The sequence below is a fragment of the Nelumbo lutea genome, chromosome 5 (genome assembly GCF_056320005.1).
Source record: "Nelumbo lutea isolate HS-2025 chromosome 5, American lotus-T2T, whole genome shotgun sequence".
Classification (NCBI taxonomy): domain Eukaryota; kingdom Viridiplantae; phylum Streptophyta; class Magnoliopsida; order Proteales; family Nelumbonaceae; genus Nelumbo; species Nelumbo lutea.
The window spans coordinates 52,575,654-52,592,337 of NC_142688.1; the positions used below are offsets into that span (position 1 = coordinate 52,575,654).

The following is a 16,684-nucleotide window of genomic DNA, read 5'->3' on the forward strand; positions in this document are numbered from 1 at the left end:
GCCTGCTTGTCTCAAAAGCAACCAAATGTCTTTGAGACGAGCAGGAATCACAGAATACTACCAACAATTCTCTACTAAGAATCGTTCTCCAAGGAAATTGGTACTGTGGTTCATAAGTGGCTGATGCTTTACTGCAGTAATTCTAGTGAAACTGCTAATCCACCATTCCATAACCATAAAAAGCACATTGCGATAGATGTTCAGTAACAAGGGTCTCAGATCAGAGTATTTGCCATTTGCTCTAGGGCTGTCAATGCGTCAGTTCTGCCCAATTGCCTGAACGGCTGAACCGAACCAAACCGATTATGTTGGTTCTAGTTCCATCATTTTGTCCCAATTAATAATTGGGTTGGTTCCGGTTCTTTCTTGTCCCAAACCGATTATTTTATTAAATATATAATGTTTTTCTAGTTTAATTATAATTTTTATTATATTTCATGTCTGAAGTGGTAAGTTTGATAGATAATATATATGACAATATAGCTAAAATTGTTTAATTTATTAACATATAGACAATTTAGTATTTTACTATCATTTTTATTAAGATTATATTATCAAAATTTACATTTTAAGTTATTACTTAAATAAATAAATAAATAAATAAATATAGTTTTCAGAATAATTGGGTCTATCGGGTAAACTCGATAGGGCCTGACTATTAATCTGGATGGTTCGGGGTCCATTATTTTGTCCCGATTCTACCTAGAACCTACCCAGACCCGACCCATTGACAGCCCTAACTTGTTCTATTTCTTTAAAAGTAAAACGTATTAAGAAAATGAACATCACTGGGATCTCCCACATTTAAGGGGAGGGAAGGTGCATCATCTGCAGGTTTAAAAAACAGCCATTCTCATTCAATCTCTCATTGAAAAGCTTCAGAGTCGAACAAAATAGAAATTAGAGTCTTTGATGCCATCTGCATGGAGAATATAATCATAGGACAGTAGAGATACATGAACTCAAATTCAGGTTAAGATCATTCAAGATGCATCACTGAGATGTTCATTTTGTGCCATTGTCTTTTCCCTGCAAGTACACAACTGTAGACTATATTTGTTTTTGTGCCGTCGTATTTTCCCTTGCAAAACCAAGCAAGGGGTGCATCATTTTTTTCAGTTGTTCATTTGCTGTTTAAATCAATCAATGTCTAATTTATTGACAAGAACTTAATGACTTATTATCAAAATCATAATGAAGGGGAGAGCACCTTACATGGTGAAGATGATCAACAGGTATCACGGCCTCAGGCCAAATCAACAGGAAAGGCAGCACCAACAGTACTGTGAGTTGCAACTCTCCAAGGGCAGAAGATGAAAGAGATGAATATATAATGGTCAAATTACCAATGACAGGATGAGTGAGCATTGAGCTATCAGCACATAGACTTATGATGCTTTCATCAAAACATGCTTTTCTATAATCCAACAGCTTGGGTCACCAAAACTCGGGAGATATTGATGCCTGAAGGACCAGTGAGCACAGTGGGTACGTAAGGGAGATGAAAAGGATTCTTAGATCCTGCTGAAAAAGAGGTTAAGTTCATAAAAGAGGAAGAAACCAGGATAATGGAGCCAGTCAAAAAAACAACAGAGTTATGGCAAGGTCTTCTGAAGAAAAAGGAAATCTTCATCAACTTCAGCTATTTATCACAATTAATAATTTACCATTGTAACCAAATCCTTGCAAATTAACTCCAGATCTAATAATTTACCAATTACCTTTTCAGTCAGTAACTGTTCATCTAGCCATTATCACAACCAACTAAACATTTTTATACACAAAACCTATATTATGAGCTCTTGGCTTATCCATGACTATCTTCCAAGAACCACTCAATGGAGAGTTGAGAACTGGATTGCAACTCCAAGACCAAATAAGACATATAAGTGGAAAAGAAAACCTTCACATGTCATGATGTTACAGGTAAAATATTCAGGCCCAAGGTCATTATCGTGCCACTGTGATGTGACAGGATTGTGGTGGTGAAATTTGCTATAATTTGGTATATGGCAGAGAAGTTTCTTGATGAAACTTGCTACGCATAAAGTGTGATATGGCAGGGTGGCTCAAGATAGACTAAGGTCATCCAAAGTTGCTGCCTTGCAGGGAATGTTGATAAAGAGGAGTGGTTGCAGAAGAGACCTTGGAGAAGAATGAAGTCTTGGAGTTAGAGAGAATCAGCCAAGATATCAAGGCAGCAACAGGGTCTAGACACTTCAATTCCAGCCCAGGCCCAAGATCCAGCTCGATTGCTAACCCACAGAGATGTTCCCAACAAACCACCTCTTAAATTAGCTACTGGGTTGTTATTCTTGTTTTTTTTTTTTTTTGATATCTTATAAGGGCTACACAACCGGGGGGTAGCCCATACCCCAATCCATAACCCCCTCAACCCAGGTGCATGCGGGTTGTGGGATTTGATCCCAAGTCTCTGCTACGACCAGCAGGAGACCTTACCAACCAGCTGGTTGGCACCTTGCCAAGCCAGGGTTGTGGAAATGGATGTATGAAGTAGCCATTCAAAATGAAGGAGGAATATCAGATAATTTCCCTCCCTCCTTACCATGCCAGTGTGATATGACATAGGATTGTGGTGGTGAAATCTGTCATAATTTGGCATATGGCAGAGAACTTTCTTGACTAAACTTGCTATGCATAAAGTGTGATGTGGGTGGCTCAAGATAGACTGAGGTCATCCAAAGTTGCAGCCTTGCAGGGGATGTTGATTAAGAGGAGTGGTTGCAGAACAGACTGTTGGAAAACGTGGGATTACTGGTTCAGATCTGAAAATAGAACTCTATATATTCCTAGGATTGTGGAATGATTGATTTAGAAAGTTTTTTTTCTATTTCTTTCTTTCTATTTATTGCAGCAGCTTACTATATAAATATGCCGATTGGCAATAGAATGAAACACATCAGTATTCTACCATTCCAAAACATGGTATCGGAGCTCTAGGTTTGTCAACCTTGAGATTTTTTTTCAGCCTTCATTGCCAGTTTTTCGTGTTTTTCTCTTCTGGCCTTCAGTGTTGATCTATAACCAGAAGTGTTCCTTTATTCTCCTTTATTCCGGCCAGTCCTTCCCTCCTTTATTCTCCTTTCCTGCTGGCATTATTTTTCCTCCATTAACAATGTCCGACATGACTGCAACAAGTGCTCCCGTCCAAACCGATGGAGCAACAAATTCTCATCCTCACACTGGTGATTTGCAGAATATTCAAGCAACATATAGACTGAATGGCCAGAATTACTTGAAGTGGTCACAACTATTGCGTCCCTATTTGAAGGGAAAAAGAAAAATTAGTCACCTTCTTGGAACAGGGCCAAAGTTGGGCGAGCCAAATTTTGATGCTTGGGACGAAGAGGACTCCATGATTATGTCATGGTTGTGGAGTTCAATGACACCTGAGATCAATGATACTTGTACATTTCTTCCCTCTGCAAAGGCTATTTGGGATGCTGTCCGACAAACCTATTCCAAAGCCCATGACGCTGCTCGTGTCTATGAGGTCAAAGTGAAGACAATGGCAGCCAAACAAGGGAGCAGGAGTGTTACAGAGTATGCAAATCTACTGCAAAATTTATGGCATGAGCTTGATCATTATCGAGTTCTTGAGACAAAGTGCATTGATGATACTGTGATCTTGAAGAATTTTATTGAAAGAGATAGGGTGTATGATTTTTTGGTCAGACTGTATGCTGAATTTGATCAGGTCCGAATACAAATTCTTGGCAAAGAAGAAGTGCCTCCATTGAATGAAGTCATAGCCCTTGTCAGAGCTGAGGAAAGCCACCGTGGAATCATGCTTGAGCCTAAAGATCCCGAAGGCTCAGCCATGGTGGCAAGGGGAGGAAGTTACAGTGGTTCAAAGGGTGAGAACAATCACAACTTGGCTCGTGACACAACCACCCGTGACTCTAACGATAACCTCTGGTGCACCTATTGCAAGAAGCCCAGACACACGAAAGAATGGGGAAATCGAGGAGTTTCAAAAGGAGTTCAACAGGCCCATAATGTCAACACAACCCCGTGGCAAGAACACTCAAGTCAGGGACCATTTAATGATGAAGAAATTGAAAGGCTAAGAAGCTTCCTGAAATCCTTGAAACCAGAAAGTGGTTCTACCTCTCTTGCTCTCTCAAGTGAATCTTTATCTCTAGGATTACATGCCTCGGCTAGTGTTTTTCCATGGATTCTTGATTCTGGAGCTACTGACCACATTACACCCTCTTCACTACATTTTCTCACCTATACACCCTGTCCTAGTAATAGAAAAATTTTTGTTGCTGATGGTTCTTTCGCCACAGTGGCAGGGATTGGGAATATTCAAATTAATCCAGCCCTATTACATAAAAATGTGCTTCATGTTCCTAAGTTATCCACTAGCCTTATCTCATAAACTCACCCAGGATGTGAACTGCAATGTTGTGTTCTTCCCTTCTTATTGTGTATTTCAAGACCAGGTTTCGGGGAAGAAGATTGGACTTGCTAAGGAAAGAGATGGACTCTACCACCTTGAAGCAACCAGCAAACCATCTCACACTGTTATGCATGTCACACACGAGTCATTCTTATCTACCTCCAATAAAGATTTAATTTGGGGTCATCACTTCCATTTTGGTCATCCTTCATTTCCTGTTTTAAAAACAATGCTTCCTTCCTTGTTTAAAGGAATTGACGTTGAAACCTTTCATTGTGATGTTTGTGAAATTGCTAAGCACAAAAGGGTTTCTTTCCCAATCAGCAATAAAAAATCTTCAACTCATATTTATTTGATTCATTCAGATGCATGGGGCCCTTCTCAAATTCCCAACATTACTGGTTCTAGATGGTTCGTCACCTTTATTGACGATTGCACTAGGGTCACATGGATTTTTCTTCTTAAGTCTAAATCTGATGAGGGTACGATTCTTCCCAACTTTCATAACATGGTCCAAACTCAGTTTGGTGTGAGAATTAAAAGGTTTCGATCTGACAATGCTACAGATTATTTTAATCAGAATTTGTCCCCAATTTTTCAAAAAAAAGGCATTGTGCATGAATCCTCCTGTGTTAACACTCCCCAACAGAATGGGATAGCTGAGAGAAAAAATGGTCATCTTTTGCAAACCACCCGAGCCTTTCTCTTTCAAAATCAGGTGCCAAAACAATATTGGGGGGAAGTTGTCCTTACTACTACCTACACCATAAATAGACTACCATCTAAAGTTCTTGACAACCGAAGCCCAATACAAGTCCTTTCTCAATTTTACCCTGATATTTAAACCTCAAATAATCTCACACCAGGAATTTTTGGCTGCACTGCCTTTGTTCATGTCCATAATAAGGAAAAATTAGACCCACGAGCAATCAGGTGTGTCTTCTTGGGATATTCCCCAACTCAGAAAGGTTATAAATGTTATCATCCAGCCACTAGAAAATTCTACACCTCCATCGATGTCACATTTGAGGAAGGAAAATCTTTTTTCACTCAACCTTATCTTCAGGGGGAGCCCTCATTAATGGAAGATAAGGCCTCGGATCTACTCTCCCTAGATGTATTACCCTCCTCACAGACATCCAATCGTCAAGAATCACATTCCTCTGAGTCGCATTCCTCTAAGCCCCACATTCCCGAGTCTCAACAAGAGTCAAACAACCCGACCATTGAACCAAATTAGAACACTGTTAACCCCATGAATGATGTGCATGATAATGTGAGATATATGCAGGTTTACTCTAGGAGGAAAAATCCAGATCCTCAACCTGTGCAAGTCCAAGATTCAACTCCTAATCCTAGAACTGAGGGATGCTCGGAACCTAAACCTACACCTTCATAGTTTGAGTATGAGTATGACCTACCTATTGCACTGAGAAAAGGAACCAGAGAATGTACCAAACGCCCATTGTACCCTTTAACCAAATCTGTATCATTCCAAAGATTCTCAAAATCCCATAAAAGTTTTCTAGCCAGCCTTAACACCATTCCAATTCCTAATATTCTAGCCGAGGCACTTTCTAATAAGGAGTGGAGAAAAGCCATGAAAGTGGAAATGGTGGCACTAGAAAAAAACAACACATGGGAAGTTGTGGATCTACCAAGAAACAAGAAGACAGTAGGTTGTAAATGGGTGTTCACAATTAAGTACAAATTTGATGGGTCATTAGAAAGGTACAAAGCACGACTGATAGCCAAGGGATATTCACAGACTTATGGGGTAGATTATCAGGAGACTTTTGCCCCAATAGCTAAAATGAATACAGTAAGGGTGTTACTGTCGTTGGCTGCTAACTATAATTGGGATTTGCAACAGTTTGATGTAAAGAATGTGTTTCCCATGGTGATCCAGAAGAGGAGATATACATGGACATTCCACCGGGTTTTGGAGAAGGCACTAAAGGGAACAAAGTTTGTCGGTTGAAGAAAACACTATACAGTCTCAAACAATCTCCGAGAGCATGGTTTGGAAGGTTTACGAAGGTGATGCTGAGTACAGGTTACAAGCAAAGTCAAGGTGACCACACATTGTTTATCAAACACACAGCCTCAGAGGGAGTTACTGCACTATTAGTCTATGTTGATGATATAATCGTTACTAGGAATGATAAAAAGGAGAAGGAAGCATTGAAAAAATGCCTTGCCAGAGAATTTGAGATAAAAGACTTGGGGAGACTAAAGTATTTTCTCGGAATTGAAGTTGCACATTCTAAACAAGGCATCTTTATCTCTCAACAAAAGTATGTTGTTGATCTTTTGAGAGAAACAGGAAATATGGCATGTAAACCAGCTTCCACGCCTATAGATCCCAATCATAAATTTGGAGAAGCCAACGAGAATACAAGTGTAGACAAGGAGATGTTCCAAAGACTAGTTGGAAAACTCATTTATCTTGCACATACACGACCAGATATTGCATATGTTGTAAGTGTAATAAGTCAGTTTATGCATAATCCTAAAGAATTTCATCTGCAGGATGCTCATCGAATTCTGCACTATTTGAAAGCCAATCCAGGAAAAGGAATTTTATTCAGAAGAAATGGGGGATTGGCTCTTGAAGCATATACAAATGCCGATTATGCAGGATCTCCAACTTCTGGTTACTGTACCTTCTTAGGAGGAAACTTAGTCACTTGGAGTAAGAAGCAAAATGTAGTGGTTCGGTCAAGTGCAGAGGCAGAATTCAAGGCTATGGCATAAGGAGTGTGTGAATTACTCTGGTTGAAGATAATTTTAGAAGACCTGAAGATTCCACGAGAAGAGCCTATGAAACTATATTGTGACAACAAGTCAGCCATCAATATTGCTCACAATCCTGTTCAACATGACAGAACGAAGCACATCGAAATTGACCGACACTTTATAAAAGAGAAACTGGACAGCAAGTTGATTTGCACTCCCTATGTGTCTACAAAAGGACAACTGGCCGATGTACTTACAGGGCTCAATAGTACAAACTTTCGAAGAATTATAGACAAGCTGGGAATGGAAGATCTCTATTCACCAGCTTGAGGGGGAGTGTTGGAAAACGTGGGGTTACTGGTTCAGATCTGAAAATAGAATTGTATATATTCCTAGGATTGTGGAAGGATTGATTTAGAAAGTTTTTCTTTCTATTTCTTTCTTTCTATTTTTGTACTTTCTATTTTCTCTTCTTTCTATTTTCTTTTCTTTCTTTCTATTTATTGCAGCAGCTTACTGTATAAATATGTCGATTGGCAATAGAATGAAACACATCAGTATTCTATCATTCCAAAACATAGACCTTGGAGAAGAATGGGGTCTTGGAGTTAGAGAGAACCAATGATAGCTCTAAGGATTTGATGTGATAGAACTCAGATATCAATGGAGTAACAAGGCCTAGACACTTCAATTCCAGCCCAGGCCCAAGACCCAGCTCGATTGCTAACCCACATACATGTTCCCTACAAACCACCTCTTAAATTAGTTACTGGGTTGTTATTCTTGTTGGAAATGGATGTATGAGGCTACAAGTAGCCATTCAAAATGGAGGAATATCAGAGAATTTCCCTCCTTACCATGCCAGTGTGATACGAAATAGTATTTTTTGTGACAAAAGAAAATCCATTAAAAAAAAAAACAGATTACAAACAGCTTAACAGGTGAACACCAGACCCAAAAAACAGCAAAGCAATTAAACAATACAACTCAAATAAAGCAAAAAGAGAACCCCCCCCCAAAACCAAGATGCAATCTTCAACTTCCAACGCTTCATCTTTTCCATCCCCATCCGCATTCCACACCTCTCCACCTTCAGTGACAACCGACTTCTTGAGACTTATCTTACTCTTTTCAAAGGCTTAGAAAGCCCTTCTAGCAAAGTCCACTCCACCTAAGAAAAATAGGCCTAAACTCTTTCCAATCCTAACAACCCTTTCTTCCAAACTCTCAATCTCCATCCTTCCTCCTTTCTCCGCCACCCTGACGGTCGATGAATCATTTAAAGTCTTCTTGCTCTCTTGATCCCCCATAGGCTCCTTTTCTCCCTCCTCCAACCTAGTCACCATGTCGTCCTTGGGATCACAACACTGAAGCAACTCCCATCTAGTTTGGGTCTCGATACCCCCTTTCTCATCAAGTTTCTTTTTTAGGCCTATGACCCTAGAACATCTTTTCCTATAAACTTTCTAAAACTTGTTTGTAGACCCAATGCCAATCAGACCATCCTTTAGTCTTGAGAAAATTTTTGAAACATGAATAATTTGGAACTTACTCAGGTTTGTAACCTTCGTCATCATCCAGGGCCCATCTACATCCCCTTCCTTGTTCACTACACTTGTCCGTCATAAGTCCACTCCAAGTCTGCTGACTTGGACATAAATAATAAATTCTTAACAGATTATCAGAAATGTCAGCACTACCACACTCTTCTTCTTTACCCTCCTCTCCTAACTTGTAGACCTCTGTATTCCTGACTTCACTCCCTTCAATATCCTCCCCTTCTTCCCTCCTCCTTATTGTGCATTGTCCCCTTCTTACCTCTGCCCTCTCTTCTTCCCTTAAACTTGCTTTGTTTCCTTCCAATCAGAAGAAGCCAATTCATTCCACTGCATAGGATCAAAAGGGACTCTAACTACAAAAAGACCCAAATCTAATAATTCATACCTGGTTGGCTCGCTGGCTTTATTCCAGTCCTCTCTGTCCTTCTGACTACCTTCACCCCTTGCAAGAAGCTGGCAATGTCATCCCCAATAAACAGCTGCCTCTTGGAGCTAGACTGAGCCACCTCAGAGGGCCAGAAAAAAAGTGCTATAAGTTAACCTCCTCCATCTCTCACCACCCCTCCAATTCCAGAAGTGCCTGGATTACCTCGGCTACTCCCATCAAAATTCAGTTTAATAAAACCTTCAATTGGTGGTATCCAGACCACCTCCACTCTGTCCTTTCTCATGGAGGTTTTAGCAAATTGTCTATGACTTTTTTTTTATATAGAAAATTGTCTATAACTCTTTTTTTTTTTTTTTGTAGAAAATTGTCTATGACTCATTTTTTGGGTAGAAAACTGCCCATGACTCTTCTTTTTTGTAAGAAAACTGTTTATGACTCTATGTCTATAATCTATATGTATCTTTTTTGAAAGAAATTTGCCTATGACATGACTGTAACTCTATGTGATTGTATTGCATTAATTGCTTGCAGCTCCCTTGAAGTCTTGAACTTGATGTTGATTGCTGAGTACTTGAGAAATTGAGATGTTTTTATTTGATTATTTCATATTTCTGTTGTTATTGGACATATTAATAGGTTGTTTGCTAATCATTTAATTTAATTTGAGTTTAGGTTATATTTTTTAATTCTATCCTTCAATTTTCTCATTTTTTCTGATTTTTCAAAACATTGTGCACCTTGCACCTCAGGCACAAAATGGACCTTGCGACTTTTGCTTTTAAAACACTGCCCAAGCCTTTTGTTATTCCAAGAGAAAGTTACCCATTTTTGTATAACTTCTAACATCAACTAAACTAACCACTCCCAGCTTGCCACATAAAGCATCTAATTCCAACTGTTCATCTTCTTTTCAAGCTTCCTTCCATAGAGCAGCTTCTATGGAGGTTGCCAACCAAGTTCACTAAAACATCCCTTCTGCAAAAATTTCAACCTTTCTGGGAACATCCTCAGGCTTCAATCCATTTAACAACAAGGCCACCAAGTGTAGATACCCCCAAAAAATACCATCCAAATGTCCACCACAAATTGCAGAAATTGATTCTGCTATCAAGTGACCAAGGTTCGAATATTGCTATAGCTAAAATTTGAAGTTTACAGTGTGCTTCTGGGCTCAGTTGCAAGACTGAATATTAAATTGTCTCTGTATTCTATTGATGGTAGCCAAGGCTGCCCTTGTTTCTATACCCTGTTCTTACTCTAAGTAATAAAATTAGATGTTGATTACTGATCAAAAAAACAAAAAAAGGCAGGCCAATCACCCAAACTATTACATCATCTTCTACTAATAGATTCTTCGAGTTGGACATAAGACACAATCTGAAAATTGTAAGAGGTCCATTTTCCGATTGAATACCCACACTATAATTTTTTTATCAGTAAGCATGAATTTTCTTTAAGTTTCAAATTGGAAATAGTTTATACAACTTAGTGATGGGAGTGATGATCCCATTTAATCACTCTTTTCTGTCCCTCATTACAAAGCAGCCTAAAATAATTGTTGTCTCAATACCCCTTGTTTTGCTAAATAATCAGCTAACCCATTTGCACTCCTTCGGATCCATTTAAATTCAGCCTCAACCTCCTTTGCAATCTTTTCCACTCCCCTAATCACATGTTTTAACATCCACAGGGTATGGCTACTGTTTGCAGCCCAGGAAATTACCACTTTTGAGTCCCCTTCCACTTCAATTTCTAATTTCTCTTCTACAAGATCAAGCAAAGCCTTGCAACCTTTAAAAGGGGGTGAGACGTGAGAAATAAAGGTTACCTATAACCTCTTTTTTTTTTTTGATAATTTTCAACCCAAGGTTCCCTTTAACTTCAACCTGTTTTTTTTTTCCTACAAGCTTCAACCTGGTTATTAAGATGTCAGCTAATTTTCTTTGCAGTATTGACAGCCATTGTACCTCCCTATGGATTTTGCCACTGTCAAAGTGAGATTTAGTCCTTGATAGTTCTTCTCATTTCAATCCAAGGTTCCCTTTAACTTCAACCTGGTTATTCTTTTTTTTTATACAAACTTCAACCTGGTTAAGACGTCAGCTAATTTTCTTTGCAGTATTTACAGCCATTGTACATCCCTATGGATTTTGCCACTGTCAAAGTGGGATTTCGTCCTTGATAGTTCTCATTTCGTCTTCTACCGCATTTCTAGGATCGACAACCCAATCCTTCATATGTTCAAGAAACTAAGGCCTTGCAAACCTCCTTCCATCCTTGACCCCCTTATCCTTTAGGGAAAATTGCTAGCTGTTTTCTCCCATTGCCAAAAAAGCTTGTAAAGTGCAATGAAATAGCCCTTCTTATTTCTCTTCCTTTCTGCAAAATACCTTCTTCCACCTTCTGCCTTAGAGTTTTCCATACAAAATTCGTATGAGTTGAAACTGCTCCGCAGATAAAATCCTTAAACCAAACAATAACACATCCTACTAACAAAACCATCGCCATCTTCATTTCCTTGATTTTCATTCACACTCAGTTTCCCTGTGATTCTCATTTATTCAAGCAAAAAATCTTTCTTTTTCTAGGGTCAGGGAGTTATCAATATACAAGGTTTTGCAAACTGCAAATCTCAACATAACACCACAAATTTAAGCTTATCAATGGGAAAAAGCAGGGAAGCAGAAAGAATCCACAATCATTGGATATGCCACAAAAACTTTATCATGTCATTAATCAAGGAGAAACAGTTTTTATAAATAATAACAATCAAAAAAGCTTACCCAATCAAACCTCATACAATTAAGCAATTACCAGCACGTTAAAATGTTTCTAATGTCATTGAATTATATAAAAGATGATGATTCATGAGTTGGCAATTTGACTGGAAGATTGTGGGATTAAGGGGCTCACCATTACAAAGCCTGGAAATTTTCCTACGTGTAACTCCTCCTGTCTGGTAATGACCTCCTATCGCTTCTTGGGAAATCCATTCTCCTCACTGATCTTGCACCACCATTGTCCCCTCTAGGGCATTCTGATCCTCGAAAAAAATTGGAAACTTTGTCCTGCATTCTATTTGAGTATCTTCCTACAGCACCTTGTCGAACAGAAGTTCTAAGAGGCCTCTGGCGTAAAGTTGGTTCACTTTCATCTTTATTCTCCTCTTCCTCTTCATCATCATCCTCATCACTGTCATCCTCAACCTCAGAATCAGACAATTCAAACGATTCCTCATATCCATCTTCCTCACCTTCATCCTCATCTTCTTTCTTGGTAGCTTGAGTGATATTTGGTTCTTTGGAACTGGCATTTGGTGCACCAGCAGGTTTGCTCTGTTCCTTCTCCTTGTTCATGAGATGGATATACTGATATCTCATACCCATCAATGGATGCTTCTCCACCAAGAGGTCCCTCTTGTAAGCCTCCCTAAGAACCACAGTATGAGTCCTAATCTTATTAGAGAGATAAAAAATTCCTGGGTGCTGCATCAATGCCCTCTTAAACCTCGACCGAAGGCCTAAGTACTCACCAAGGCAGAGAATGTTATCTCTTTCAGTCTTCTTCGAAATAAGAATATGAAGTAGCTCGTGCAATACTGCAACTGTCCACTTCTCGGCCTGATCACTCTTGGGAGCGAGATGCAAAGCATTCTCATAAGGAGAAATGTAAGGCAAATTCTGCCATTCATCGACCCACTTCTTCACCTTCTTCTCCATGTCGAAACTTCTGGAGAACTGCAGAGGGAATGCAAGCGGCATTCCTTTCTTGTAAGGCGGGTCTCCTTTGGCCATTGCCTTCTTCTCCATGGCCGAGACTGCAAGTTCATTGGTCCAACAAACAAGTTCTAGAGCTAGAGTTTCCGAACCATTACCAGAACCAATAGTGTCCGTTATAGTACTCACCTGGAAGTAGTCCGGGTAGTCGGGGAGAAGGGTTCGAACGTAGTCGTGGGGAAGACCTAGGTCCCACCTCAGCCTGTCAATGATGTGCAAAGGAAGCTTATTGACTCTGGTGAGCATAAGCAGCTTAAGAAGTCTATCGGCGGCATCTTGCCGGTGGTCGAAGCTGTCGTAGATGAGTTTTTCTTCCTCATCGAGACGGAGCACTTCAGGGGTGAGGCGGACGTGGGGGCGAACGCCGGCGCCGCCCGGGAAAAATTCTTCGAAGACGGAGGGGTATCGACGGATAAATTCGATGGCGCGGGTGGGGAGGAGGAGGCGTTCTTTGTTCTCGGCGGCGACGGAGACGGAGAGGGATTTGGAGGGCTCGGATTTGATGAAGTTCTTGAGGGCGATCATTGGTCGTAGATGCTTCTCCTTCTCAACGGCGTGGTCAAGGCCTCGGTCTCTCACCCATTTGATTTTTGCGTCCACGAAGGTCCTGCTGCTCGGCCATAGTTGCCTGGGGCGCCGGCGCACGAGGGACAGGGAGAAAACGAGCATGGCTGCAAGTAAGTCGGGGGTTTGGAGACAAATGGAGTAATGGAGGGTTTAAGCAGGGTTCGGTGAAGTTGCAGAGGATTCGGAATCGGATGTAGTTTACCTGTTTGATTATTGGGTCGGACCGTCGGTGCAGAACGGGGCAAGTGAGACTTTTTTTGATAGAGTCAATTCCAAAGACTCTTCCGTATTATGGGGATCAGTGACAAAGAATCCTATACATTTTTTACGACAAATACCCTTAGCGGTTAGACAAAGTTCCGTCGGTTAACATCCGAGGAGAAAAAAGGGTAATTTGGGTATATATAGGAAATGGTGTAAGGAAGGAGCCTTGAGAATTCACAAAATGGTAGTTTGGGCTCTTTTCCTTTCATTTTTTAGGGGTCCCCAACCGAACCGTGGGGTGATTTTATAGGCCGAACCGAAGTGTTCGGTTTTTTAATTTAACCAAATCAAAACTGAACCGATGCAACCAGTTAATTGGTAGATTGGTTAATAGGTGACTTAGTTAACCGCAGCTTGGTTTTTTGGTTTTGTATGCCCTCAATATTAAAAAAAAGGGGGAAACCTTCCTTTCCGATGGTTTGGAGGGAATGAACACTAGACAGAACTGTGAATTGAAAGTGAGAGAGATGAGATAGAGAGAGATTGAGAAAGATGAGTGATTGAGACCGAAAGAGAAGAGATTGAGAGAGATTAGTGAGTCTGAGTGTCGAGTGAGTGTCAAATGAGAGAGAAAATACTAAGAGATGAGAGATTGAGATTTCAGATTTAAGAGGAGACGACATATGCTAGTCTGAGAGAGTGAAGGCTGAATCTGAGAGGAGATGCTAGACATCAAAGAGTGAGGTGAGACAAACACAATTGGTCGCCTAGTCGGAGTGTCAAACGTCAGTGACTCAATCACCGAAGGGGGAAACACTGGAGGCTATTGGCTCATTGGGAAGAAATAATTGAGAGTCTGAGAGAGTGAGATTGAGAGAGACTAAGAGTCTGATTCAAAGAAGCTAGTGGAAGGAAAACCATCGAAACAAACGAGAAGAAGGGCTAAATGCTTGAAATTTTTCGATTTTTGAGACTGAGAGACTAACAGTCTCCAATCTGGCACTCTGGCAGAGGTTGAAATTTTCTCTTTGAAAGTTTCGATTTTCAATTTTCAAAGTTTCTCTTTAAACTTTCAAAGAGAAAGTCTGAAAGTCTCTTAGACTACTAAAAGTGTTTATTCGATTTTCAAAAAAATAAATATATAATATATAATATTATATAAATATATAATTACTATATATATACTGGTCAGTTCAGTTAACTATTGGTTTTTTGGTATTTTTTGCTCACCCCTAATTTTCACATCCCCAATGCATGTAGAAATTTAAATATAAAAACCAACATGTAAAACCTAATCGGAAATATATGTGTAAAAACCAATGCAAAACCCAATTTATATATATATTAAAACAAAGTGATCAAGAAATTTTCTCCTTTTTGAATTTTTTATGTTTTTTATTCCATGTCATTATTGAAACAACCAATGAGACGCACTTTCTTAATAAGGTAAATAATCTCTTATCCTAAAATTTCTCCTAAACTACATCCCCTAATTTCACCAAAATTATCTCTAATTCCTATTTATCTTCAAAATTATCTCCAATTTAGTAGAGTGTTTCTCTCCTAAATTATCTTTAATTCCTATTTATCCTTTCCCATACCTTTTATCTATATCTATTGAAAGAAAGTTTGGGTTAAAAAATTTAAGAATTATTTAAATATTCTAACAAATTATATAACTTTAAAATATATATTAAAAACACAAAAAAAATATGTTTATATTTTTATAAAATATATCATGAAATTATGTACTAATAATTTAAATTATGTTTTTTTGGATTATCAATTTAAATTTTTTTAAATATTTAATAATATGTAATAGCTTTAAATAAATAAAATTCAAACAACAAAAATTTTAAATATTTTATTGATTATTTAAATATTTAAACAACTAAATATTTATCATAGCTACATTTTAAATAGTTAAAATAATGAAATTATGTAATAAATTTAAAAAAAAATCTTCAAACTAGAAAAATAACTATAACATAATAATGAAATTAATAATAATTTAATATATTACAAAATTAATAATGGAATTACATAATAATAGTATAAATTATGATTTTATGGATAATTAAATTCAACAAATAATTAGTATTTTAAAATTTAAATATTTTACATATTATTTAAGTATTTAAATAACAAAATATTTAACATAGCTAGACTTTAATTAGATAAAATAAAGAAATTATGTAATAAATTTAAAAAATTCTGAAAAGTAGAAAAATAATTATAACATAATATTGAAATTAATAGTAATTTAATATTCTTACATAATATTGTAAATAACTAGTTTCACTTAATCAAGTAATAATTTGAGAAAATAACTTTCAAAAAAATAATATTTATTAATAATAATTTTAAACTCTAAATATGTATTATTATGTAATTATATATACTAAAATTAATATTTTTTGTATTTCAGTAATTATTTATTGTTTTTATCATAAATGTATTTTTCTTTGTTATTTAAGAGAAAATTTTCAATAATTAAGGGAGATTAACTACTATTATTGAATTTTTTAAATTTAATTCATTGTACTTATTGTATTTTTGTTATAACTTATTGATTATTATTTATTAAAGATTAAACTATTGTTTGAGATCATACTATTTGTTGACTAAGTTAATATATTTTTAGTACTTATTGCATTTTTGTGTAATTATTGTATTTTTCATTATCAATATATTTTCAATAACTATGTATTTTCACTATAAATTTTCAATATTATTGGAGATTAAATTATTGCTATTTATTAGATAGGAGACTATTAATTTAGCTGAAATTATGAGTGTTCATGAGTTGGTTCAGTTCAGTCGTAGGCTATTTGGCCAACCAAATTGACCTAGTCAAGTTGGGGAGTTGGTCGGCTAAAATCAACTGATCTTTTGTGAAAACCGACCCACTCAAGTTGTATCAGTTTGGATCGATTTTTTGGTTTAGTCAATCGGTTCAAAAGATTTAAACTTAAAAAGTTTAACTTTAAAAATTATAGTATAACTATTAAAAAATTAGATTTAT

At 37.7% G+C, this 16,684-nt stretch overlaps 1 protein-coding gene across 3 annotated transcripts; it reads right to left on the reverse strand.

Annotated features, from left to right (window-relative positions):
• Nucleotides 1–835: 835 nt before the first annotated feature.
• Nucleotides 836–13,761, reverse strand: LOC148852409 (Ubiquitin carboxyl-terminal hydrolase family protein). 3 transcript variants are annotated; one of them, XM_088942621.1, is made up of 2 exons: nt 12,026–13,761; nt 836–1,521 (listed from the first exon to the last, which is right to left on the reverse strand). In XM_088942621.1, exon 1 carries the CDS (start codon nt 13,555–13,557, stop codon nt 12,049–12,051), a length of 1,509 nt encoding a protein of 502 aa, XP_088798747.1. In that variant the 5' UTR covers nt 13,558–13,761; the 3' UTR covers nt 836–1,521; nt 12,026–12,048. The 3 variants fall into 3 exon arrangements, with proteins under 3 accessions (XP_088798747.1, XP_088798749.1, XP_088798748.1); XM_088942623.1 differs by having other exon boundaries at nt 836–1,464; nt 12,026–13,755; XM_088942622.1 differs by having other exon boundaries at nt 836–1,524; nt 12,026–13,755.
• Between the last annotated feature and the right edge of the window lie 2,923 nt (nt 13,762–16,684).

Excerpts from the sequence above, each read along its gene's own strand:
- LOC148852409 (XM_088942621.1), bottom strand. The coding sequence starts at position 13,557 with ATGCTCGTTTTCTCCCTGTCCCTCGTGCGCCGGCGCCCCAGGCAACTA.